Source organism: Vespa crabro, chromosome 17, assembly GCF_910589235.1.
Source record: "Vespa crabro chromosome 17, iyVesCrab1.2, whole genome shotgun sequence".
Lineage (NCBI taxonomy): Eukaryota > Metazoa > Arthropoda > Insecta > Hymenoptera > Vespidae > Vespa > Vespa crabro.
The window spans coordinates 2,636,525-2,664,083 of record NC_060971.1 but is presented as its reverse complement, the minus strand read 5'-3'; the positions used below and the strand labels follow the sequence as shown (position 1 = coordinate 2,664,083).

General features: G+C 27.0%; 3 protein-coding genes across 4 annotated transcripts in view; all 3 read left to right on the top strand.

Annotated features, from left to right (window-relative positions):
- LOC124429980 overlaps positions 1-22,494 on the top strand; it is a 77,114-nt gene extending 54,620 nt beyond the window's left edge. Inside the window, exons 3-13 of the mRNA XM_046975933.1 lie at positions 1,718-1,873; positions 6,004-6,193; positions 10,177-10,241; positions 10,407-10,571; positions 11,289-11,458; positions 11,796-11,987; positions 12,109-12,705; positions 12,823-13,024; positions 13,149-13,353; positions 13,498-13,627; positions 17,288-22,494. Coding sequence (XP_046831889.1) covers positions 1,718-1,873; positions 6,004-6,193; positions 10,177-10,241; positions 10,407-10,571; positions 11,289-11,458; positions 11,796-11,987; positions 12,109-12,705; positions 12,823-13,024; positions 13,149-13,353; positions 13,498-13,627; positions 17,288-20,087 — 4,872 coding nt within the window. The 3' untranslated portion in view covers positions 20,088-22,494. The remainder of the gene's footprint in view (positions 1-1,717; positions 1,874-6,003; positions 6,194-10,176; positions 10,242-10,406; positions 10,572-11,288; positions 11,459-11,795; positions 11,988-12,108; positions 12,706-12,822; positions 13,025-13,148; positions 13,354-13,497; positions 13,628-17,287) is intronic.
- Positions 22,495-23,110: 616 nt separating this feature from the next.
- LOC124430113 (phosphatidylinositol glycan anchor biosynthesis class U protein) lies at positions 23,111-26,084 on the top strand. Of its 2 annotated transcripts, XM_046976241.1 has the most exons (5): positions 23,111-24,020; positions 24,235-24,460; positions 24,639-24,841; positions 24,941-25,643; positions 25,715-26,084. In XM_046976241.1, the coding sequence occupies exons 2-5, from the start codon at positions 24,331-24,333 to the stop codon at positions 25,966-25,968; spliced, it is 1,290 nt and encodes a 429-aa protein (XP_046832197.1). In that variant the 5' UTR covers positions 23,111-24,020; positions 24,235-24,330; the 3' UTR covers positions 25,969-26,084. The 2 variants fall into 2 exon arrangements, with proteins under 2 accessions (XP_046832197.1, XP_046832198.1); XM_046976242.1 differs by lacking the exon at positions 23,111-24,020 and having other exon boundaries at positions 24,136-24,460.
- A 92-nt stretch (positions 26,085-26,176) lies between these two features.
- On the top strand, positions 26,177-27,559 carry LOC124430115. Its single transcript, XM_046976243.1, has 2 exons — positions 26,177-26,489; positions 26,747-27,559. Exon 2 carries the CDS (start codon positions 26,841-26,843, stop codon positions 27,105-27,107), a length of 267 nt encoding a protein of 88 aa, XP_046832199.1. The 5' UTR covers positions 26,177-26,489; positions 26,747-26,840; the 3' UTR covers positions 27,108-27,559.

Below are 27,559 nucleotides of genomic sequence, written 5' to 3'. Positions count from 1 at the left end.
GTTACATTTAAAAAAGTTGGATTAGTTTGCTTTTTTATCAGAAAAAAGTGTGGTCAATTATTGCTATTCTAATTTATTATCGGTTAGAAACTAAAGAGTTTACTAGAAATTTCTGTTCATGATTTTATTTTTTTTTTTTTTTTTTTTTTTTTTTTTTATATAAATTATTATTATTATTTTATTTATTAATTATAATCATAAAATTCGATTATTTATTATTATATTTAATTTAATAAATAAAACAAGTTAAAAAAAAAATATATATATATATATATATATATATATGCACACACACACAGCTCAAATCAAAAGTCAAACAAAACGTTCAATTCAAAAAAAAAAAAAAAAAAAAAAAAAAAAGAAGAAGAAGAAGTTATGTAAATACATAAAAAATATTAAATAAAAACTACAGAATATTAATACATTGATCTGTTCAAAATTAATTTAACGATCGACATGTTGATAAAAATAAAACAAAACACATCAAGTCCAATAATTATTTTATCTCCCGCACATAGATTTTATTTTGGAAAAAAAAAAAAAGAGAAAACAAAAAATAAAGAAGAAAAAAAGGAAAGAAAAATTTTTCATTGTTCGGGAAATGCTTTCTTATAAGAAAGAATCTATGGATTCGTAGAACGTGGTTGACCTCTCGATAGATTTTATCCCCCCCTCCTCCTCCCAACCCCCCCCCCCGGTATTGACTACCTACCATTCCCCACCTCAATCCTTTCCCCCTTCCACCTTACTCCATCCCCAACCTGTCCCTTTCCATGAGATACGATGTGCAGGTCACGAAAGAGGAACGCCGGGAATATCGAAAACGATTCTTGCATTGGTACAGAGCCAAGAATAGATTATCGTGTGAGAGTGGACATTGAAAGAGTCTGTACCACGAAGAAAGGCCAATTCTATCCTTCATTTCATTCGCATTTTCGATTTTTCTTTTATATTCGTTCTCTCTTTGTTTTCCGATTTTTCAAATGGATTCAAAACAATTCAAGTTATACTGGGACGAAGGAAGAACGAATGGATTCTTTTTTTTAATGTTATCTGTATATAGTATAATTATGCTATAGTAATTGTATAAGAAATAAATTAGAGTAATATAATAAGTATTTTTATTATAATTGTAATATACTTTAATAAAGGATTTAAGAGTATTTATGTAACTTAATTTAATTATTATAATTATACTATTATACTGTGCTATATTTTCTATACTATACTATACTATACTATACTATACTATACTATACTATACTATACTATACTATATTATAATGTTCTTTAGTATATTATATCGTACTGTACTATAATAATACAATACTATAATATACTAATATAACTTATTGTTAATATAGAGTATAATTATACAAGACATATACTGAACATTTTTTTGTTTAAAAATAATTATATTTAAAATTTATTCTAAAATGTAATTTTAATATAATACTTACAATTGATATCCGAAGATAAATAAGTTATGATATGTGACCAATAAAACATTTTATATACGAATATACAGTAATAAACGTTAAAAGTATTATTCGAAAATCGAAATTTTTTTTTATTTATTTATATGTTTTTTTTTTGTTTCTACATCAAAATTAATCCTGTACTCTAATTGTAAACAATCCATCGAACATTTTATAATAATTTTCTTTTCTTGTTTTTTTTTTTCTTTATTTCTTATTTTTTTTTTTTTATCTTTCAGGACATCGATCACGCAGATGTGTTAACGGTCGGCTTCGAAGTGGACGGTGTCAAACGTGTATTAGATTTACGATTGAATACCGATCTGATACCAGTTGGTTATCAACAGCGTTATCAGCATAAGGGCACGTACAAAGTTCATACACCGTCGAAGGTGGTAAGTTCATATTTGTGTTTAACATTTAAAAAGTTTAAAAAAAAAACATCACATTTGATCAATAATAGTTGAAAATTTCTAACGATTACCATTATATCCTTTTTTTATCGATCGACATTTATTATATTTTATTTTTATCGAAAGATAAGAGAAATGTTAGACGCCTTTTTAAAAATGGCGTCAATTCGGCCATCTTGTGTTTTTTTTAAGGTTAAGTTTAGTTACTTTCTTTTGTTTTTATTTTTCATTTCTTATTCTTCCATTTCCAATCAAGTGTCTTCCTAAATAAAAAACTATTAATTTCTTAATATAACACGAATAAATATTTTGTCGTATATTATCGTAAACTATTATCGACGATAATAATTCCTAAATCCAATATTTATTATTTTCGATAATTATTTATATCCTATGATAATTTATTACGTCAATCGATTATATGATTCTAATTAACTATTAACGAAGTTTATTCTTGTATTTTATTGTCTGTATTGTCTACTGTTTAAATCAGATATGAATTAATTTTATGAGGAATATATTAATGTACATATGTACACACATACATGCATACATATTTATATGCTTGCATAATGCTTAGCGATTATTTCTTCTAGTAGCACAGATATATTTATGGCGCCAGTTAGAATCGATCGACAGTGAGTTCACTTACACATCACTATGTTATCAATGTGTTCATTATGATAGAAAAGAAGACAAAGATTGGTCGATAATATAGTTTCTATATCTCTATATAATCACTATGATATTGTTACTATATACGGAGTGTCTCGACGAAGAAAAGTTTGCATCAAAATTATCTATCACGAAATCTAAGTGATATTTTTTTTTTTTTTTTTTCTTTTTTTTTTCGAAAAATCCCATGACGAATCAATTTCTTTTTCTTTCTCTTTTGTTTTTCTTCAAAGTGGGCAACTTATTGTCGTGTATATTTATTACCACTTAACAACCATTCCAAAATTTTAAATGGCAACAATGAGGTCAAGTTGCATGTCACTTGAAAGGTCTTTTAATTCACTTTACAATGACGCCATTGTTTCTTTTCTTCTTCCCTTTTTTCTTTTTTTCTTTTTTTCTTTTTTTCTTTTTTTTTTTTCGATTCAAAAAATTCCCGATAAAATGTATTTCTCTTACAGATTGAAAAACAACGTTTATTTCGTTAAATATTGAAAATATTGAATACTGGCGATCGTCGTGCCGTTAATAAAATTTTTCCTGAATGATATATCGAACATTCTACAATACGTTCCATGTAGTCGAGTGAATGTGCGAGATATTATATTGAATAATAAAATTATTGATCCACTTTTTTTTTTTTTTTTTTTTTTTTTTTTTTTTTTTTTTTTTTTTTTTTTTTTTTTTTTATCAGATAACATGACCAAAAAGTTACAAATACTTCGATTGTATAAAATCGTCATTAAAAGTTTGTTAAAAACTTTCAACGATTGAGTAATTCGTTTGATCTCGCAGAAAAAAAGAAAGGGTAAAAATAATCCCACAAAAAGGGAAAAAGTCATTTCGAAATGAAAATCGAACGAGTAATATAAATCCTATTGAATTCGATCATTACAAAAGAAAAAAAAAAAAAAGTATTCGTTCAAATTCGATCATACTTTTTATTTCTCTTTTCCATCTCCATCTCCTCCCTCTTTACCTTTCATGCTATTAAATGCCAAATCGATAAGTCAATGGCCAAAAATTTGCAATTTTTAAATTTAATAGATTATCGAATTTACCATGCAACATTAGTGTAACTTGAAAACAGAACACGAATGTGCATTAATGTAAGGGATGCCAAAGGATATATATGTGTGTGTGTGTGCGCGCGCGCGTGTGTGTGTGTGTGTTAACTATACAAATACAAGCTAATTAATTCAATTGCGTATAGCATGAAACCAATGGACGACGGACCATGGCATACTCTCATTCACGTTTTTAACAACATATTTATTAAAAGTGTAAATCGATATTTATTAAAAGTGTAAAATTGTATTTCTTTTTGAAAATACATGACACAGATAGATAGATAGATAGATAGATAGATAGATAGATAGATAGATAGATAGATAGATAGATAGATAGATAGATTTTATTCAAAAATACATGACGCGTACGGATAGATAGATAGATAGATAGATAGAGATAGAAAGAGAGAGAGAGAGTGTGTGTGTGAGAGGAAATAAAAAAAAAAAAGAAAAAGACTAAAAAAGAAATAGATTAAATTTCAAAAGAAAATAAAATACCAGAGTATTTACATTGATGGAATTCATGTTAAATCTGAAATAGAGATAGTTAACGCGTATCGAATATGTTTGCGTTAAATGTTTCTAAATAGAAAAACATGATATCGTATAATTAGAAAAGAAACAATACTGATACAATAATGATACAATCGAAATCGAATATTCTAATGAGAAAGTATTGTAATATTTTAATTAGGTTGGATAATTTCAAAGAAATTTCAAAGAAATTGTTGATTCGATAATTCTTGTAAAGAACTTACGAATAATCTAAACTTTTAATCGACAATTTATAATTAATTCATATAATTTAATTAATAATAAATCAAAAATGATTGTGTTTTGACGCCTACGTAATAAAACGTTGTTTTAATTAATTTCAAAATAATTTCATATTGTGCACTTTGAATGCGCTACATCCCAGACACTTTGAACAGCTGTCATTTGTACAAAATGAATAATTTTTATTCGAAAAAAAAAAAAAAAGAACGAATATTGTATATTCTTTGAAGCCTCGGAAATAATAAGCTAATAAATTTGAAAATGCATTTTTAATTCTGACATTACAAAAAGAAATAAAAAAAATTGCAATCTTGCAATGCGCAAAAATTGAATTCATTTATTTTTTTCTTTTTTTTCGTTGAAAACTGAATGTCCTTTATAATTTTCAATATTAAAAAAAAAAAAAAAAATCTTTTGGCATAATCATTTTTCAAACGTCTCTTTCGGAAGAAGAAATATGGCCGTTACAAAAAAGTATATTCATTTTGAGAAGGGAAAAAAAGTACTCGATTATTCCATCAATCATCATTATTTTCTATTTTTCTTTTCCATTCGTTTCATTGAAATTACCATACATGCAATCTCTTATATGCTATAAAGAGCTATAAAAGTAGAAAATTACAATTAAAAGAAAAAAGAAATAATAAAATGTTAACTCATGATCAATGGACTGAACACATGAAGGACATACAATTTTAGTTTTTCTGTATTTCAAACGTGAACAAATCATACATCGGTAATACTTTTCATATACTATAACGATTTAGAGAATTCATCTGTTCAGGATTAAATTCGAGTATCCCTTTAATTCTTAATAATAAATCAATTCGAAAGAATGATATGTTAAAAAAGATTCTAATAAATAATTCTTAGAAAGATTAAAATATTGTTTCAGAATTTTAGATAACACAATTAACATTTCTATCAGCATTTTTTACATTTCAATAATATTTTGGAATTTATAGTAGACATATCTAATATTCCGATAGAAAATTCTTATAGGGTAGTTTTTAATTTTTCTATTAATAGTAAATGAATGATCTAATTGATCAAAAAAGTCATTATAGTACTTTATTATAATTGGTTTTACATTCTTATTGATCGGATTTGATTTCGAGTACGAGAATAAGACATTAGATTAGAAGATAATTTTCTATCACACTTATATATAAGGTCATATTATTTAAAACACGAATGGATTAAAAATTTTCAATAATCCAATAATTCAACAATTCAAAATTAATGCAGAAAGAACTTTACTGTGCATACGGGGTTTATATATGGCACATTTCAGATTTTACAAACTTCAATTTTATTCGATCACAATTCAATGACTGATCACAATACGGAGAATATTTGACATATAAAGATACATGTCTCAATTATAGATAAATGACAGCATAAGTCCTATTTACAAATATTTTTTTGTAAATAGAACATTTTTTTGTAAATAAAAAATATATATTTGTAATAAATTGAGCTTAAAGTCGGTCTAAGTTTTCCTATATCCCATATTTATAACTAAAGATAAAAATTAATGAAAAATCATGTTTGTTTTGTCGTTATAATTTAATTCATGTTAATTTTTAGGAACTCTGTCACTACCAAGGTAGCGTACGTGACGTTCCTGGATCATGGGTAGCCTTGTCAACTTGTAAAGGTTTACATGGTGTCATCTTCGACGGTGAAAATCTTCATCACGTTCATCCGGAAAAGGATACCTTGGACTCTAATCATTATCTCTATAAACAGAATGACCTCGTCGCCAATAAAAGTTGTGGTAAATTCTGCATTTATCTTGTTCTAATTTTTCCTTGAAACTGAATCACTGAATACTAATTTGTGATTTAATTCTTATCCCCTCTTCAATCAACGATAGTATTAACGATGTTTTTTTTTTTTTTTTGTATTTTATATTATTTTGTTACGTTACGTTACGGTTTTTTGTTTTTGTTTTGTGTTCAGATAACATTTACAAATATTTTTAACTTTTAATAAAAACTTTTCTTCCAAAGGATATTGAACAAATTTTTGTACCTTCGTTTTGTACATTCATTAACATTTCTATAAATAAAAAATTATATTATATACAATTTTTTAATATTTTATTTTTGGCATATTAAAATTCAGAATATTTTTGTACGATCATACGATAATTATGTTACAATATTTATGTAATAATACGGATTAATTATTACTTACAATTAATTCACTTTCGTAAATGATTATTTCAAAATATTTATTATAATGTTAATTCGTTAATATTTCAAATCTGTCAGTTACTATTTTCTGTACATTCTTTTTAATTAATGCTTGATAAATTAATAAGATTTATAAATTAATAATGTATTAATAAAATTGTTAAAAATATTATATTAGAATGTAAATATTTACTGATCGATGTAAAAATGATTCAACAATTAATATGTTAAAAATCATATAGAATAATAATCGACCTACTAACTGTAACGATAACGTGTTGTCTCTTAAAGTCAGACTTGCATTTCCGTTAGAAAGTATCCGCTCGTCGCCTGAACCTAATTAAACGACATAACTTTGACGAGAGAAAGAGAAGAAATACACAGGTAAATGGAGAGAGCATAAGAGGATATAATTAAAAGAATGAAAAGTAAAATAATATAAACAAATTCAGAGAAAAATAAAACTAAAGAAAAATGTGATGAAAAATAGAGAGTAAATTTTTAACTTACAGATAAATAAACAGATCAATAAAGATAAAAAAAAAAAAATTACTGTAATTAATAATAACTTGTATTGTATTATAAATAGATGAGTAATCAAAAAGAAAGAAGTAAGTTAACAAAATGAAAAAAAAAAAGAAGAAGAAAAATAGGTAAAAAGACTGTGGAGAGAAAGGGGGAAAGGAGGAGAGAGAGATTTGAGAACAGAAAATTAGAAAAAAAAAGATAGAAAAAATAGAAAATGAGGGATAGACAAATAAGTCAATGAAAAACTATAATTGATAATAATTTACAGTTTTGTAAGTAGAGACAAGCTAATAGAATACCTTCACCATAGGATATATTTTAAGATATTATTTAAATAAAGAACAAAGTATCAGATAATAACAGATAAATGGATAAATCAAAAGAAAAAAAGATAATTAATAATAATAGATATTTATTTTGAAATAAAGACAAATTAACAAATAAAGGAGAAAAGAATTTATATGAAAATTATGGCTACGACATTATACAAAGCATACTAAACTCTATAATAAACTGTGTGAACTTTGTTTTATGTCGTTTAATATTTCAATGAAATGATTGATGCGATATTAAATGGGCCTCAAGTTACGTAGAAAATTATCAAACATCAATAAACTGAAATTGAGTGAGGATAAATTTAATTTGTAAATTTTTTCGGTTTCTTTTTTTTTTGGTGGGGGAGAAATTGTTCGCGATATTTTCTTATTAATAACTTCTTTTTTTTTTCTCTTTTTTTTTTTTTTTTTTTTTTTTCTTTCTAAACATTGGACCGAACTAAAAAGTAATCCGAAAGAAGCAATTTAAGTTGCAATAAGTTATTCGAAAGAAGTTCTCAGCAAAATAATTATGAATTTAAAATGGAACCACGACTTTGATAGTTTTAACATATCGTACGATATAAGAATTGTTTTAGGAAATTAAATTTTTTTTTTTTTTTTTTTTTTTTTTTTGGTAATATAAAAAACACGATCATCGGACCCGCGTATTCCATTTCATTAATTTTTTGTCATTCCGAATGTTGACAGTTTTCTGAATAACTTGGCTTGAATGATAGAATTAAAAAAAAAAAAAAAAAAAAAAAAAAAAAAAATTAGAAAAAAAAACAGAAAAAAGAAGAAGAAGAAGAAGAAAGAAAAAGAAACAAACTAACGGAAAGAGATAATCAAACATAGAGACAGACAGACTAACAGATTAATAAAATAAAAAATGCAGACAGACAAAGAGAGATAGAGAGAACAAAACAAAAATACAGAAAGACAGATAAACGGATTAAAATGAAAGAAAAATAGAGATAAAGGAAAGGCTAATAGAAAAATAGAGATAAAGATGGACAAATAGAAAAATAGTAGACTGATAGACGTAGAAAAATATGATCAATAATAGTACGTATTTTTTTTTTTTTTTTTTTTTTTATTTATTTATTTTTTATTTTGGCATGATAAACAAAAAGGGACAATGATAAAATACATTGATATTAAGAAGAAGAAGAAGAAATAGAAGGAAAAAAATTTATACGAATAAGTAGATTATAATAATAATAATGACATAGATAAACACAGACTATATATAAACAAATAATATATATATATATATAAAAGGTATATATATAAACAGACAAATAGATAAATGGATACGTAAAGATAGATCGATAAATAGAAAATGACGGCGAAGAGATAAATCGATAGAGAAAGATATATCTAATAATAATTATAGCATTTTTTTTTTTTTTTTTTTTTTTTTTTTTTATGTAGAATAGCAGAGAGAATTCGAAGAGACAGTTAAACGGACAGATGAATCTAATAAAAGAAGAGATACAAACAAATGTGTTATAACAGGCTATAAGAATAATAAAAATATATCAGCTTTAAAGAAATAAATAGACTATGAGAGATATAAACGAACTAAAATTCGAAGAGACAATTTGAAAAATAGAAAATGACAGATACATGGACAAAATTAGATATAACTTATAATACGTGATACCTTTTTTTTTTTTTTTTTTTTTTTTTTTTTTTTTTTTTTTTTTTAATAATAAACAGACATAAAGAAAATGACAATCTAACAGAAATAAAAGGAAATTATACAAATAAACATATTATAATAAACTATAACGATAGTACAGAAAAAGTAAGTTTTTTAAATAAATAAATAAACCATAAAACAGATAGAAAAAAATAGAAAATAACATATAGATGGATAAAATCAGACATAATCATACATAAATAATAACGAAATAATAAATAAACATAAACTATAATACTAATGACTAATAATAAATATTTTTCTTTTTCTTTCTTTTTTTTCTCTTTTTCTTTTTCTTTTTTTTTTTTTTTTTTTTTTTTTTTTTTTTTTTTTTTTTTGAAATAAACCGGATGGAAAGAAACGGCAAATCAATAAAAATGAAAAATACAATAACCGAACGGACATATTGTGAAAGAAACGAGAAAGAGATATAAATAAATAAAAATGAATGGTACGAACAGAAACAAAGAAGCAATGATCATACTTTACGTTGATAATTCTCAATAATAAATTATTTCTATTTCTATATTAGCCAATCTGCGAATACCTTATTGTCAACTTGGAATAATTGATCACATGGTATATATATATATATATATAGATCTCTTTATATCAGATATCAGAATCAAGACGACTCCCTTAGGAGTGCTTCGTCTTCCTCTAGAAACTGTGTCCTTGGAAGAATCCGATGGACGCTCCTTTTGCGGACAGAAGAAGTATAGCTTGGAACGACAAGAAATACTGGTTTCTCCTTAAACGTTTTAACGAATGTGGGAGCAAGATTTTGTCCTGATCGTTTAGTTGTTCTCTTTGTCCTTATAACTCTTTATATTTTTCTAAATATTTATGTATATCGTGGAACAATCTCAAAGTTCATTTTCTATTTTCTTTTTCTTTTCTTTTCTTCTTTTTCTCTTTCTTTCTTTTTTCTTGTTTTTTTTTCTCTCTCTTTTTTTTTTTTTGTTTTCTTTTTCTTTTTTGCGTCTTTTCATCGTTCATTTTTTTGTTACAGGTTACGAGGGAACACCGCACAACGTTCTTGATCGTCAACGTCGTGAAACAAAAAGATTATCAAGGGTAAGAAAAATGATTGATACGCGTTGTTATGTACAATCGATAAATAAATAAAAAAAAAAAAGAAAAAGAGAGAGAGAGAGAGAGAGAAAGAGAGTTAAATTTTGAGTATTTAACAATAATATTTATAATTATTAATCATTAATTATTATTAATCATGTTTTACAGCATAAAAGGGCAACCGAATCTATCAGAGGTCCTTACAATGCTAATAGACAATCACGTTACGTCGAGCTCGTCTTAGTCATTGACAAGAAAGGATATATAGCACTTGATGAGAATTTGGATAAGGTTCATCATCATTGTAAAAATATCGCCAATATCGTTAACGCCGTTAGTATATTTAATCGTAATAATTATAATTATCAAATACATTGCTAATGAATAACGACATATATATATATATATATATTAATTATATATCAGTTAGATATTAAATGATTTCTTGAAATTAATAATTCTTTAACAAAATGAAATAATAAAATTTGATTTTCTCGATTATTTTTATAAACGAGATATTTATCGTTGTTTATCTTGCAATGTTTAAAAAGAACATAAAGAACGAGAAAGTAAAGTAAAAAAGAGATCCCCCTATTTATTGGGTCAATACTTTTTAAAAATATTTTTTAATTAATATTTAAAATAAGTAAATAGTATTTTTAGTAAAATATTAATAAATTATGTTATAAATAAATGATCAATATTTTAAATAAGATATACAATATTTGTAATAAACGTAGATGTAATCCAAATGTATAAATCTTGAGATTTAATTATTTATTAATTATTTATTTATTATTTACTTATTTTTTATTATTTAATTATCATAGTATATATACTATAAATATAAATATATATACATATGTATATATATATATACTATATGAATACTGACCATTTATTTTACAAAATACTTTCTATTAATTAATAATAATACTGATCAAATAAATAGAAATGAGAATATAATATTTTCTCAGCAATTTATCAAAAGTTCAAGATAATTTGTTATTTTTGTATTATATTATATTATTATTTTTTTTTTTTTTTTAGCTATTCATGCCACTTAATATATTCGTCGCATTAGTGGGCGTTCAAGTGTGGTCTGAAGCTGACGAAATAGCTCTCTCTCCGAATGGCGACAACACGCTTTCGAATTTCTTACGATATCGCAGAGAAAAATTAGTACATGATATGCCGAACGACAATGCACAATTATTAACGTGAGTATATTATATAGAAGTTTATAGACGTGCTTTATATTTTAATAATGTATATATATATATTATATATCATATATATATATATATGAGTATATTAGCATTTTAAATTATTTAAATTTTAATTTTTTTTATATTATAATTTAAATGTTTGATTATTATAAAATTTATATCTTATTTCTTTTATATTACTAATTATTAATTATTATTAAATATTTATTTATTTTATAATTTATTTAATTTTATTATTCAATTAAGTTTATATATATATATGTGTGTGTATATATATGATCACATATATACGATCATAAATTTTACTATAAAATTTTTACGATTTTAGGCGAATACAATTTGAAGGTGGTGTCGTTGGCAAGGCATTAAAGGGGCCGATATGTACTTATGAATTTTCTGGCGGTGTTTCCATGGATCACTCTAATGTAGTAGGCTTGGTAGCCGCCACAGTAGCTCATGAAATGGGACATAACTTTGGCATGGAACACGATACTGCTGATTGTTTATGTCCGGAGGATAAGTAAGTGACGTGTATGCCTATAAAGTTCACACATTTCTGTCATATATATATATATACATATGTATATCTATATATACATTGAAATATTAAAATGCATTAAATTTATTATCGTTCATTTAAGATGTATCATGGCGCCATCAAGTGGATCCTTTGGTCCGTCACATTGGTCAACTTGTTCCTTGGAACATTTGGCATTAGCATTTGAGCATGGTATGGATTATTGCCTTAGGAATAAGCCTCAAAAACTTTTTGATAGTCCTATTTGCGGTAATGGATTTGTCGAACCTGGTGAACAATGCGATTGCGGTCTCGAAGAGAAATGTGACAATCCTTGCTGCAACGCGACTACTTGTATGCTATATAACAATGCCAGTTGTGCTACTGGGGAATGTTGCGACCTAAAAACATGCCGACCCAAATTGGCTGGCACAGAATGCCGAAGTGCCGAACACGAATGCGATTTGCCGGAGTATTGTACCGGTCAGAGTGAATATTGTCCGGTAGACGTCTTCAAGATGGACGGGGAATCTTGTAGCATGGGAAAGGCTTACTGTTATCAAGGCTCTTGCAGAACTCACAATGATCAATGTAAATTACTTTGGGGTCCCACAGGTGCTTCCTCAGATGCTCAATGTTACGACATGAATAATAAAGGTTCGAAACTTGGAAACTGCGGTTATAACAGGATAGAATCTAGTTACGTAAAATGCAGCGATCAGTAAGTTGAAGCATCATAGACGTTAAAATCATAGACGTCGATTTTATATTATGTTTCTTTTTAAAAATATCTCAATTTTATTTACATCAAATTAATTCTAATCTTCTCACGTTGTAGAAATTTATTATGCGGAATGTTACATTGCAAACATTTGAACGAAAGATTGGAATTTGGTATGGAATCAGTGGCGATATTAAGTCATTCATTTATAAACAACGGTGGAAAGATAATACCTTGTCGTTCGGCCATTGTTGACTTGGGATTGAATCAAGTTGATCCTGGCTTGGCACCCGATGGCGCTAAGTGTGCACCTGAAAAAGTATGACATCAATTTAATTCATAGTTTTATCCATGAATACATTTTCTTTTGAATTGATATAATTTAAATAATTATTTTATATAATAATAAACTATATATATATATATATATATATTTATTTAAGATGTGTGTCAATCAAAAATGTATGCCAATCGCTGACTTAAGAGCGTCGGTATCTGGTGGCAAAGCATGTCCTAATAATTGTAGTGGTAATGGAGTTTGTAATAGCCTTGGTCATTGTCATTGTAATCATGGATTTAGACCACCTGATTGTACTCAACCAGGTGTAGGTGGTTCAGAGGATAGTGGTCCAGCCGAAGATCCAAATGGTGAGCTTTTTTTATTATACATCATAAATGTACATGTAAATTCAATTATTATCATTTAATAGGATATATATATATATGTATGTGTCGATTAGGATACATATTATAGGTATTATACAGTACATATATGTTTTTCGTTAATTTCAGCGAGAAACGATTTCATAACAGCCATTTACATAATCTTCTTGGGTGTGGTACCGATGTTGGCTCTCTCATCAATTGGAGTTTGGTACGTGAGAAATTCCGGTCAGCATTGGAAAAAGGGTGCATTATCTACGTACGTATTTAGTGTCGACCGTTTAAAACAAAAACGTAAGACGCATGCTTTTGCATCACGCGATATTAGAGTGCCGCAATTGAATTGCACTGCCGGTAAGGAGATCTACGAAAAGGCTATCGGTTTCTTTACGACCAGGCAACGTGATTCTGAGGATTCAAAGAGAATATTCGTTATTACTAATAATTTTCCGTCAAAGGAGAAACTTCAAATAACGAAAACAGATTTAATATCTACGACCAATCCGGATGCCATTAATTGTAGCGATAAAATTGATTTCGACAAATCGATATCACCTTGTAGAGTTGAGATTGTTAATAGAAAAAATGATTCTACGGTAGATAAACCATTGATAACGATCAATCTGAGAAATAATCCTCAGGAAAAAGAAAGCGTTCCGGTTCGTACGGAAATGGGCTCGAGGATAGCCGAACGTATACAACAATTGCAAAAGAGACAATCGAGGAATGTTAAAAATTTGACGGTAAATACGGATTTGAAGTTTGACAATTTGGATGATAATTCATGCGAAACAATGGCCGACGTCACGCCGAAATCAAGCTCCGTTATGTTGCCCGAAAGAAAAGATAATTTAAAATCGCCAATGCCTTTTTATAATAAAAAACCGCCACCGCCACCAGCACCAGCCCAAAGTCTTAAACCAAAGGTTTAAATGTCAGTTTTTTCTTTTTTTTTTTTTTTCTCTCTCTTTTTTTTCAATCATAAATAATACAAATACATACTATACCCGTGTATACGCGATCACATCTTTATAATGACGGCAAAATATCTTTGGATTATGTACGACGTAATGCACTTAAAGGGCTTAAATTTACTTACTATTAAATATATCTATAATAATAATAATAATAATAATAATAATAATAATAATAATAATAATAGTAATAATAATAATAATAATAATAATAATAATAATAGTAATAATAATAGTAATATTTAAAAAGGTTTATAATAATTTAAGGCTGTAAGATGAGATTTTGTTTTCGTGCAAAAGATGGCCTTTTTGGTATTCGCTTGTATCTTTTTTATTTTTTTTTTGTCCTCTTTTTGTATTTTGTTCTTCTTTTTTTTATTTTTTTTTTTTTTTGTTTTTCGTTTTGTTTTCTCCTTGGACTTTGGAAAAGTTTTGCTTTAGTGCAAAAGTCACAGACAATTCTAATCACGGGGCTGTGATCTTCGCATTACAAGACAATGGTGATGGTGAATATGCAATTTCTTAATTTATAATAATATACGATGCCAAAATATATTAAATTAATCTTTCATTTAATACTGTATGTATGACCATAATATATCAATAGTTATAATATAATACTATAATACATACATACATATATATATATATATATATATATATATATATATATATATATATATTTATATAAATATATGTATATATGTATATATGTATGTATATTCAAATTAAGATACACTTAACTATTAAATCGAATAAATTTCATTAAACTGACAAGTAAATATAATCGAACATAATTGGCTGACATATATTCTATATTTATATTGTCATATTTCGATATCAAGTCGATAAAACTTGATTACTAATTTAATCGGATATTATTTTAATATACTAAGCGAATTCCTTTCGTATAGAATTCTATTTAATTCTTAAATTTAATGAAATTACGAATCGAAAATAGAAAAGGAAAAAAAAAAAAGAAAAAAGAAAGAAAAAGAAATAAAAAGAACATAAGATGAGATTAATATTTTTCTTTTGATATAAAATATCAAATAACAGTATTAGAATTAGAGAAATATTTCATTGATTTCGAAAAAAAAAACAAAAAAAAGAAAAAAGAAAAAAGAAAGGAAAAAAAAACTGTGGTTCCTAAAATCATAGCGAGAAGAGTTTAGATGTAATATCGCTCGAAAAAAGAAAAAAGAAAAAGAAAAGGAAAAAAAAAAAGAAAGAAAGAAAAACGAACTATTGTAATCTCTTTTCTTTTTTTTTTTTTTTTTTGATAATTTTTTGTTTTTTTCAATTTTTAAAAAATTTTTTATTTCAATTTTTATTTTTTATATATATATATGCGTTATCATAAAATTTATTGTTATAAGACAACGAAATTACGATCAATAAGTATTATTTATGATCATTATTTTGTTGAAAGTATATTAAATTCCATCGAAAATTTAATAGAATAGATCATTTTTATTAAATTCGATCAAGTTTTCAATGTAATTTATCAACTAGAACAAATATTGACATTATTATTTTTAAGTATTGCGATAACATTACGTAGGAAGCATGCGTGAATATTTTATGTGACCGCATGAGCATGTATGAATCTCTCTATCTTTCTCTAAGTAGCTTTGCATATTACATGATGATTTAACATATCACATATGTATATATATATATATATATATATATATATATATATATATATATATATATATATATATAATAAGACTTGAGAGAAGCGCTAAAAAAAAAACCATCAAATATAAATTAAGTGTCTCTTGAAATATTACCTATATAGGTTAATCGCGTTTTTAATCGCTATATATATATATATATTATATATCCCTTTTTCGAAAATATATATAAATGAACATATAATACATATACATATTTCATTGGATTGTAATATTAGAAAATTTTAATCTTGAAAAATTCATTTAATAATCGTTAATAATCGATCAAAGAAAAAGAAAAAAAATGAGGAAAAGGAGAGAAGATCTAGATTATATATATATATATATATATATATATATATATATATATATAGATCTAGATCGATCTCGATCATGATCATTATCGTGAAGATATATGTAAACCATCATACTCGTGCCTTAAGTAATCTCTTTAATAAATCGATAAAAATGTTATTTTGTGGAAATTAATTTAAAATATGTACGAATTAAAATTATTAATAAAATTTTTCGTACTTTCTCCGAAATACAAAGAGATGACACATGTTTGTTTGTAAGATTTTGATGTTTAGAAGAAAAGAAAAGAAAAGAAAAGAAAAGTAAAAAGAAAAGAAAATTTTATGGTTTCCTTCTTCCAACCGCTTGCCATTAACACTCTAATCTCTTACTAACATTTTCCTGCATATAGTTGTTATTGGTCGATCGTCGCATGCGAAAGAGAAATGAAATAGAAGCGATATATTCTCTTTTAACGAGGAAGAAGTTGCTTGATATCTTGTGCACACCTTTATTTGACTTTGGTTATGCATGCTTTTTTTTTTTACCTTGGCATTATAGTGTTCGTCCGTGACGTCCATAATTATTCATTAGACAAATGATCAAACAATCTCTCTGACGAGTTGTTTATTCTTCTTTTTCCTTTTTTTTTTATTTATTTATTTATTTATTTTTTTTATTCTTCTTTTATTTATTTATTTTTTTTTTTTGTTCCATCGAAAGTATCCTTAACGATTTTAAAAAATAATTTTCGATGTAAAAAAGAAATTGATAATATAACAATGTATAAGCACGTTATTATCACGCGTCAGAAGTAATAAAATAAAAAAATGATTCTTTAATCGAAAGAAAGAAAAAAAAAAAAAAAGAAAAAATGGGGGACGATCTAATGATAAAACGAATATTTCGTCCGGTATTACTACGCTTGGTATCCCAATATTCCTACGCTTATAAATTTGCTTACGATTTCAGGAACAATCGGTGCCACAATGGAATGTCGATAAAAACGATCGACCGTTCTAGCCCTATGCCACGTAACATCGAAACGATCGACTGCGGTCTCACTCAGGATCCAGCATGCGCTAGTCTCCTGCCTAAAACTGAAGTCGATGCGCGTTACAACAACAACTTCTTTGGCCAATTTAAAGGGTTCACGATAACGCCAATACAAAATCATTCGAAATTGTCTGAACCAACGAAATCAGCACCGCCACCGCCTAGCGTTCCTACCGTAGCGATAAAGACGAATATAAAGGGAAATCAGAAAACTAATACGATAAGAAATCAATCGTCGTCGGTCGAGGCTACGGAAAATTTTGAGGATAATAATAGTAATGCACCAAAATTGCCACCAATGAATCCAGGCTCTACCGCTCGTCCATTGATAAGTAGTCCGGTATTGGCAGCGACAACTTGTACATCCGTTGAACTTGTACCGTCTAAGATGCCAACAAGAGCGGCTCCTGAAATACCAACTAGAACTGCACCCCCACCGCCTGTTTTATTTTCTGTTCCTAAACCACAAAGACCGAACAGTACTCCCTTGACAAATTTAATTGTCGAGGCAGAACAAAAAAAAATAGAAAAGGGTAGTACGTTGAACAGATTGGCGTCTATGTTAAGATCAACTTCTAGCGTTACTAGATCGAATTCACAGTCATCTCAGAAGGATGAAAAAAGTGTAAATTCCTTGCCAAGAAATCAGCATCTCAAGGCGAATAAGGTAATGGATAAAGAGATATTGAGAAACTTGGAGATATCAAATCCGATACCGCAAAAGGAAATTGAAATACCAACGCCCGTTATTCCTGTAGTATCGATAAATGAGACGGAAAAGAAGAACGTTGTAATGCGAGCACAATCAATGAGAGACGCTAAAGTTACATCCAGACCGGCAATACATACGTTTGGTTCTATGCGTCAAGCTGCCGCACCTATTGTTAAAAGACCAATCAGTATACCGGCAAGTATCAGACCAACCTCACCTCCTCCTGGGCCACCTACTGCCGTTATTACTTCCGATAAAGAAACTTGTAACGACATTAAGATACCTGGTTTACCTGGTTATCAAAATCCACCTGTTAAAACTCAGCAACAAGTAGAACCTGCGAAATCACTCGAGGACGTTTACGATGATTGCATGAATTTAGTATCCGCGCCGTCACTTACAAAGATAATGGAGGAATCACCGTCGAACGATAATATTTATGCAGTTATCGAAGAGTCCATCCCGGAGAAGACAAAAAAGAACGTCGAAGTACGTAAGAACGATACGGAAAACGAATACAAGTCACCTAAACGCGTTGAACCTACTACCAATCTAACGAATACCGGTTTGGAATCGATGGGTCTTTTATCCGAGATAGTATCGGAAATCTCAAATAGAAATTTCGATTCTATATATTCGACGTCAACGTTGGCACGAAAGAAAAAGGAAAAGGACGATATTGCCAAAGTAAACGATAATTTAGGATCGAACAGTTCTCTCGGTGGTTATATGAATTCCTCAAATCATTACAAATCACCTGGTAGCGTATATTCTAACTCGCCATCTGGAAAATTTAATTCGTCGAGTTCTACGACAAGTTCTGGTTATTTAAATCCTTGTGCATTGAACGTACCACAATCGGTCAAGGAACGTTTAATGAAGGATACATCGAATGAGAAAAAAACCAACGAGATTTCACCGTTGTTAACAGCCAGCAATAGTACTCGTAATTGTAACGTTAACGAAGAAATGTCGAAGGAACTTGGTATGAGTACGATAGAAAAATCATTCGTTACAACGGGCGATCGTTCGAGTTCTATAATATCGGCTAACAATAGAGTGATCGAAAAGAAGGAGGAAGGTAAAGGTGTTGTTCTAGGTAATAAACCATTGCAATTGAGTAGAACTAAAACGCCACCGGGTCTTAACAAAGCCCAATCCTCTACGAGAACTAACAAACATAATAATTCTGAAATAATTTCTACGAAATCGTCCAATCAATTGTCACCCGATGGTACCACCAATAATATCGTCAAACATAATTTAGAAAAAACTACGAAGAACAGACACGTGCCAATACAAAGTAAAATCAATGGAAATATTAATAAGCATCAGAACAATATAATAGATAATAAATTAGATTCGACTAATACGAGTATTGTTAACGCGTCATCTGTTAAAAGTGTGCCTTTTAATACAAATAAGGATGATACAGGAAAATTAAATAGTCCGGATTTGGTATCGAGCTGTTCGAATTCAAATCAGAATGGTACGAAATCGCCGGACGTTTTAGGTAATAATCCAAAATTAATATTAGCATCTAAAACGGCAATACAAAAGTCATCGACATTTTCGAGAAATACGAAAGCACCAACGATGCCGATGAAACCTTTGAGCATAGTATCGAAGGCTGCCAGCTTAACGGAGAAGAAAAAGTCTCCGTCGGGCAACGTTAATGTTATTAAATCATTTTCATCGACAGGATCAAGAGATAATAATTCGAAAATGTCACCAACCAATGTCAGTGCAACAACAACCATCACAAATACGACAACCACTACGACTGTTACCACTGCGAAACATAGTTCGCAAAAGGATACAAAGACTATAACGGATTCGACGATTAATCCTGTTCAAAGAGCTGCCAATAGCAAATCGAACGTAGCATCGTTACAACAAAAATTTGAAGCTAATAAAAACAGTAATTCTACTAGAGTTTTATCTAATGTTAATAATAAAAAAACACTTGGCAAAGTATCCGACGGTTTGGCTACGAAGAAATAATTTTCATTAATAAATAATTATAAACATTGAGATCGTCGGATTTTTAAACGACGAAGATATAACAACTTCTATTTCTACTACTACTACTATTACTACTACTTCTTCTTCTTCTTCTTATTTTTGTTTTTAAAATTCTAGTCCATCAAATCGATTAATTGACGATCTAATGAAACTTATGCGTACGATAATTATGGAAGATTGTTTCTATTCTGATCTATGTATACGTACATACATACAGACGTACAGACGTACGAACGTACATTGTGTATGTATGTATGTATGTGTGTGTATATACATATATATATATATGTACACATATATATAACTGCACATTGCAAAAGAGTACAAGAAATGATTTTGTTCCGAAGCTCAAAACGATTACATGCTCGACGAACAAAAGCGTTATATTTTAGCATGAAGGCGTTCGATTTGAACGCATCTTCCTAAGTGAAGATAGAAATATGATATATATATATATATATATATATATATATATATATATTAAAAATTGTAAATAATAGGATACGGTAAAAATTCTAATATTTTTTGTAGAAATTATTGCCATAAAGTTCGAGTGTATATAATGTCAGTAATTATTATAAAGCAGTAATCGATGATTACTTTCATGAGAATGCGAAGGATCCATTAATTGTTAATTGATTAATTGATTAATTGATTAATTAATTAATAAGAAAAAAAAAAAAGAAAAAAAAACTGAAAAGATCGATTTCTCTTTGAAATTGATTATGCATATATATATATTTTCTGCGTTCCTGGGATCGTGTATTATGATGCTTCTATAAAGTCCTGCGATTGAAACGAACAAACGAAAAAACAAATAAACAAAGGAACAAAAGTAAAATAAAGGCGAACAAAAATAAATTAAGGCAAAAAAAAAAACTACAACAACACTAGGACGAAACAAAGGAAATCATTTCGAATCATTGAAACGTGAAATTATTCAATTCTGTGATATATGTATAAAGAAAGTTATGTATTAGTCCCTAAACAAAAAAAGAAAAAAAAAAGAAAAAAAGAAAAAAAGAAAAAAAACGAGATAAAATCATCGGCGACGATGATCGATTTGAAAGAAAGAAAGGAAAAAAAAAAAAACAAAAAAAATCTTAATGTAAACAGATGGACGTAAATTTTACTCCAAATACTTTAGATTTTCAAAATAATAATACGTAACAAACAAAATGGAAAAATACAAGAAAAATATGTTGTTATTCGTACAATTGTTTCTTATTTGTTGTAATAGATCATGATGTTTTGGTTTTACATATATACATATGAGAAAACTAGGGGACTATGATAATGAAAAAAAAAAAGAAAAGAAAAGAAAAAAAAAAGAGAAAGAAAAAAAGAAAAGAAAACACTGTCCTAGGTCGTTAGGAGAAAGTTAAATTAAAAAGAAAAAAACAAAAAACAAAAAAAAATAAACAAAGAAAAAAAATGACTAAACTTATCATTTTCTATCTTAATAAATATATATTTAGTTATAATATAATGTGTCGAAAGAATGAACTTGTACAATACATATATTAGAATCGGAAAATTATTTTTAGTAGCTAATAAATATTTGTATATGTTTGACAGGTTTATTTGAACGAAACATGCCGTTTATGTTTTTTATTTTTTTTTTTTTTTTTTTTTTTCTTTTTTTATTTATATGTATTTTTCCGTTTTTATTCTTTCTTTTTTTTTTTTTTTATTTCTTTTATATTTTTCCTCCGAAAAAAAAGGAAATGCACGTAGTCATGACAATGTGTAAATGCGATTGTTAAGAAGAAAAAAAAAAAAAAAAAAAGAAAGAAGAAGAACCAAACGAATCAAGAGAATTGATAAATATCATCCATTTGAATATATTTTATTTAATATCATATATATGAGCATTCTTTTTTCTTTTTTTTTTTCTTTTTTTTTTTTTTTTCTTTTCTTTTATCGTTTTTCAAAAAAGAAGATCATCTTACGAACTGATTGTCAAACGTTGTTGTCACTTCTTCAAATTACATTACATAATTGCACTTGTGCCTAGAATTTTTAAAGATTACATATTAGATGGCTTCTTTATTCTTTTTCTTTTTTTCTTTTTCTTTTTCTTTTTTTTTTCAAGAAAAAAAAAAAAGAAAAAAGATCTTCGTATGCCTGTAACGTTGTTGTCCTTGTCGCCAAAAAGAGGAAAAAGGGAAAAAAGGAAAAAAAAAACAGAAAAAAGAAAAACTGAACAAAACAAAAAAAAAAAAAAGAAGAAAGGTCAAAGCGAAGAAATAATTTTTTGCTTCGATTAAATTACGTGCAACGTAATATAATTGTGTAACGACGAAAAGATATATTTATTCGACTGATTCATGTAAATATGTTGATAAGAATACGTAAAAAAATAAGCAACATTTTGTACTATGTACCTTTATGCTTGATGTGCATTGTAACTTTAAGTTACGGTCATCCCGTATACCTGCGATTTAAGCATATGATGCATCGGGCAATGTGTGTTTTATATTTGGAAAAATGCGATTAATTGCAATGTCTACTTTAGCTAAGATTTTATCGAACGGATATATAAATATATATGTATATATACACATATATATATATATATATATATATATATATATATATATATTTATATATTTATTTATGCATTTAACATTAGAAAAGAAATGATTTAAGTCTGATCTTTTGTATAGAATTCATATTTTTTTTTTTCTTTTCTCTCTAATGACTTTCAAATGTATCATTTTAAATATTAATCGCCATATTACTTAATTGTTAGTTACGCGAACACGCACTGTTCCTACAAATTCATATATTTCACGCATACTTTTTGCACCTTAATTTTGATATATATATATATATATATATATATATATATATATATATATATCAAAATAATACATGTATATATATGTATATGTATATATATATAAATGTGTATCTATATGTATATATACGTATATATATGTATGTGTATATATATATATATATACATGTATAAATTTTCATTATAATTATATATATATATATACATTATCATTGCTTCCGCTTGTTTCGAATTAAAATTAATATTAATTTTGTACGCAGCTATTTTTACAAGGACAATCACATGCTCGAATTTATTTCGATGAAAAGGAAAAAGAAAGAAAAAAAAAAAAAAGAAAAAAAAAAGAGAAAAAAAAAAAGAGAAAGAAAGAAAAAATAAGGCAGACCTTGAAATATATTTCAGCGTTATTTATTAAGTTGTTAAAATGCAAAATGAAATAATGTAAATAACGATAATATACATTATAACTGTGTAAGAGGATTAATTTAAATGTTAAACTTAAACGTCATATTAATTAAGTTGCTATCAGTGTCACGTCAACGCGTAAATTAGGGAATTCTTATTTTTTAATTGGAAATTACGAATTAATAATAATTTACATCACGTGCATTTGACATAGTTGATATATGTCGAAAGTCCAACTTTCTTAATTATAGAAGTTATTGAAGGAGAGATAAGATTTTTGAATTCTTACGACATGTCATAAATTAGAGCTAATTCAAAATCTAAGATATTAATAATCGATTATCATTCAAACTTTTCATGATCAATGATTTCATAATTTTTCCTTTTAATATTTCATCATCGTATTTATACAATATTATAATGACGTAATCACAACAAGCGTTAGCATCATCGTCGTCTGGCTTGTATGTATATTTAATACCAAAGATACATAGCTCCTACATATTATTACATTACACGGTTCAGTAAGGACTACAGCAATTACCTAATAATCATTTAAAAACAACGTGTACATTTCTTAAGTGACAGTTATGTTATAATAAATTCTTTATTCTAAGAATGTATTTAAAAAGATATCTTTATACTAACCTCAAACGAATATTAAAATATTTTTCATATTACATACTGCAGTAACATTGAAAAGGGTAAGTATAAATTTATTAATAATAATTTGATTAAATTAAAAAGATTTAAATATTGTAACAATTATATAAAATTTCATTTAAGGGAATTAACGTTAATCATATTCTTTCATAATATATATATATATACATTCATATTTCGCGCGTCATTTTGCGCGCATGCGCAGAAAGTGACAATTGTACAGATACCTTAAAACGTAAATGTCTTCCCACACAGAGTACTGTTTACTTGATCATTTAATTGTCGGATCAGTGAGAACAAAAGGGTTAGGATGTATAAAACTCTGATATGATTGATTAAAGATTATAAAAAATGTTGACAAAATGGTTACCCAATTTTATTTTGGCGGTTGCCGTCAGATTTTTATTGATGAATTCTGAATATCAAAAAGTCATTAGCGAACGTGTAGAAGTGTCAACAGCATTGAATTCTTGGAAAAGAGGTTGATTTAAAGTTATTACTATTACGTATTCATATTTTTTTCTTTTTTTTTTTATATTTATCAAACTTCTGTAAATCTATCAATATTTTCAAGCTAGATAAGTTAGTTATAAAATTGTCTTATTTCATTTAACCTTATAATTGATAATTTTTTTTTTTTTCTTTTTTTTCTTTTTTAGTCACCGAAGGAGTTTATCTACACAATTTTGGTATAGATCCATACTCGGGTGATTTATTCCATGAAACTCCTATATGTCTTTATGTGTTTGATATTATACAACGATATTTCCCATGGTGGGCATTCTGTCTCCTATTTGTAGTTGCTGATTTAATAACATCACTGTGCCTTGCTTATGTAGGTAATAGTTATGCCAATAGTCGGGTAAGTGTATATAAAATTATCCAAAATATATATATACTTTTAAATTTAGTTAGGTTAATTATAATTGATAATGATTTATCTTACTCATTTTTATTGCAGTGTTCAAAGAAAGAAAATAAAAAAGAAGATGTATCACAAGAAAAAGTTAATGGTACTTTTACAGAAACTGATTCCGCATTGTACGTTTTAATGGCCTATCTATTCAATCCATATATAATACTAAATTGTGTTGGATTCACAACTACAGTATTTAGTAATTTATTGCATTCTATAGCATTAGTAGCTATGGTACGACATTCAATTTTTTGGAGTTGTATTTCTATAGCTTTATTAACATTGCAAAATCTTTATCCTATATCGCTCTTAGTACCAATTGCTATTTACATATGTAATGATAAATCAGAGAAAAATGTAAAATCTACAATTATCATTATTATTATTACATTTCTTTCTATGTTCACATTATTACTTGGTATTTGTTATTACATTATGGGCAGTTGGTCTTTCATTTGGAATATTTTTGGATTTATTTTATTGGTACCAGATTTACGTCCAAACATTGGACTTTATTGGTACTTCCTTACAGAAATGTTTGAACATTTCAGATCACTTTTCATAGCTTCATTTCAAATTAATGTTAGTTTATTGTACATAGTACCATTAGCTTTAAGATTAAGACGTGAGCCAGTATTATTGGCATTCTCCTATTTAGCCATAATGACTATATTTAAGTCATATCCATGCGTAGGAGATGTCGGATTTTATGTATCATTGTTACCATTTTGGATGCATTTGTTTCAACGTAAGTTATAAAATTTTAAAAAATTTTAATTCCTATGTATTGCTAATGATTCAATGACTTTTTCATTATAGATATGCAACAAGGATTCGTAATTGGTTGTTTTATATTGGTTTGTACTGGTTTTGCGCCAATCGTTTGGCATCAATGGATATATGCCAGATCAGCTAATGCAAATTTTTATTTTGGCGTTACATTGGCATTTGCCGTAGCACAAATATTTCTTTTAACAGACATTCTTTTTGCAAGCGTTAAATATGAATTTGCATCGCGACACAATATTAATAAAGATATCAGTGGAAGTAAAGCTAAATTACTTTTAGAGTGAGTTCAATGTTTTACATGTTAAATATAAATAATATTTTACATTATCACAAAATTGATTATGGCCAAAATGCATTGTTTTATAAATAAATTATTAAGAAAACAATGTTCAATAATTAATACATTTTTCATTTCTTTTCATATTCATTTCATATTAATTTTATAATAATTACTTATATTTGTAATAATGAATTAATTTCGAATATATATATATATATATGTATATTTTTTTCTTTCTTTTTCTTTTTTTTTCTTTCCTTTTTTTGTTTTTCCTCTAACAATATCTACAACGATAATTTATCGCAAATATTGAAGAACGATTTGTCAGTTTTCATTTACTTACAAATTTTATGTCCTTTCGTCTATCAATTTTTACTTTTATACGATCATTTTTCTAATAAATATCAAAACTCTCGTTAATATTAATTAAACAATAATAAAATATGACAAAGGTATATAATACAGAATTTAAGGAAGCATTAAAAGAAATCGCACAAAGAGTAGCGTACTTCAATTCACCTCACGGTAACCTCAAACAAAATTTTTTATAATTATTATATTATAAAAATAAAAAGGAATGAACAATTATGTTATTCCTTAAAAATTCAAAATCTAAAATAGCAGAAATTTAGAAGATCGTTTAAAAAAACAAAAAAAAAAGATAATATCTATGCAATGTAATTCGGTATATTTTATAAAAAAAAAAAAAAAAAAAAAAAAAAAAATAGAATTAAAAAAAAAATAAATAAATAAAAGAAAAATAATACAACAGATCGTGTTAGGATCGTCGAATGGAGTCGTCGACTCGCCGGAATTTCAGATGAAAGTGACGAAGGAATTAAAAATCGTAACGATTATGTACAATTATTGAAGATAATGACGCGGGGTGGTCGTTTGCATGGGATTTTCCTTGATCCACCACCTGATACAGACGAGATACCATCGTTGGCCGAATCAATGTGTAACTTTTTATCTAGCAAATGTAAGGACCTACCGAATGCCGGTCCATTGGAACCAATTGTATCGAGAAAAACGCCAGATGGTTGTGCTTATATCTCTTTACGAAAGATTGAAAATAAAGGGATTTTGTGTTATCTAGCAGTTAGTCCCGATGGATTGACCATGCCAAAGAAAGAACAATAAACGGTATATGTACATATATATATATATGTACATATATATATATATGTACATATATATATCTTGAAGAAATTAAAAGCTTTACGAAGGATTTTGTTAATCGTAAATGACAATAAAAGGAAATAATGACACTACAATGTTATATAGATAATCGAAAATGAAATAAGCAGAATTGTAATGAGATAATAATTCGATTAAGAAAGAAAAAAACAAAGAAAAGAAAAAAAAAAGAAAAGAGAGAAAGAGAAATTAAATCTTTATTACTATATAATCTCTAATATTATTATCATTCTTTATAGATATAGGTATATTGAAGGTAATAATGAAACAGGAGAAAAGAAAAGAAAAGATTAATAAAATATAATATGATATAAAATGATATTAATTTATTTTACTTTGTTATTTCATATTTTAGTACACATATTATATATGTAGTTGATATAATCCACAAACAG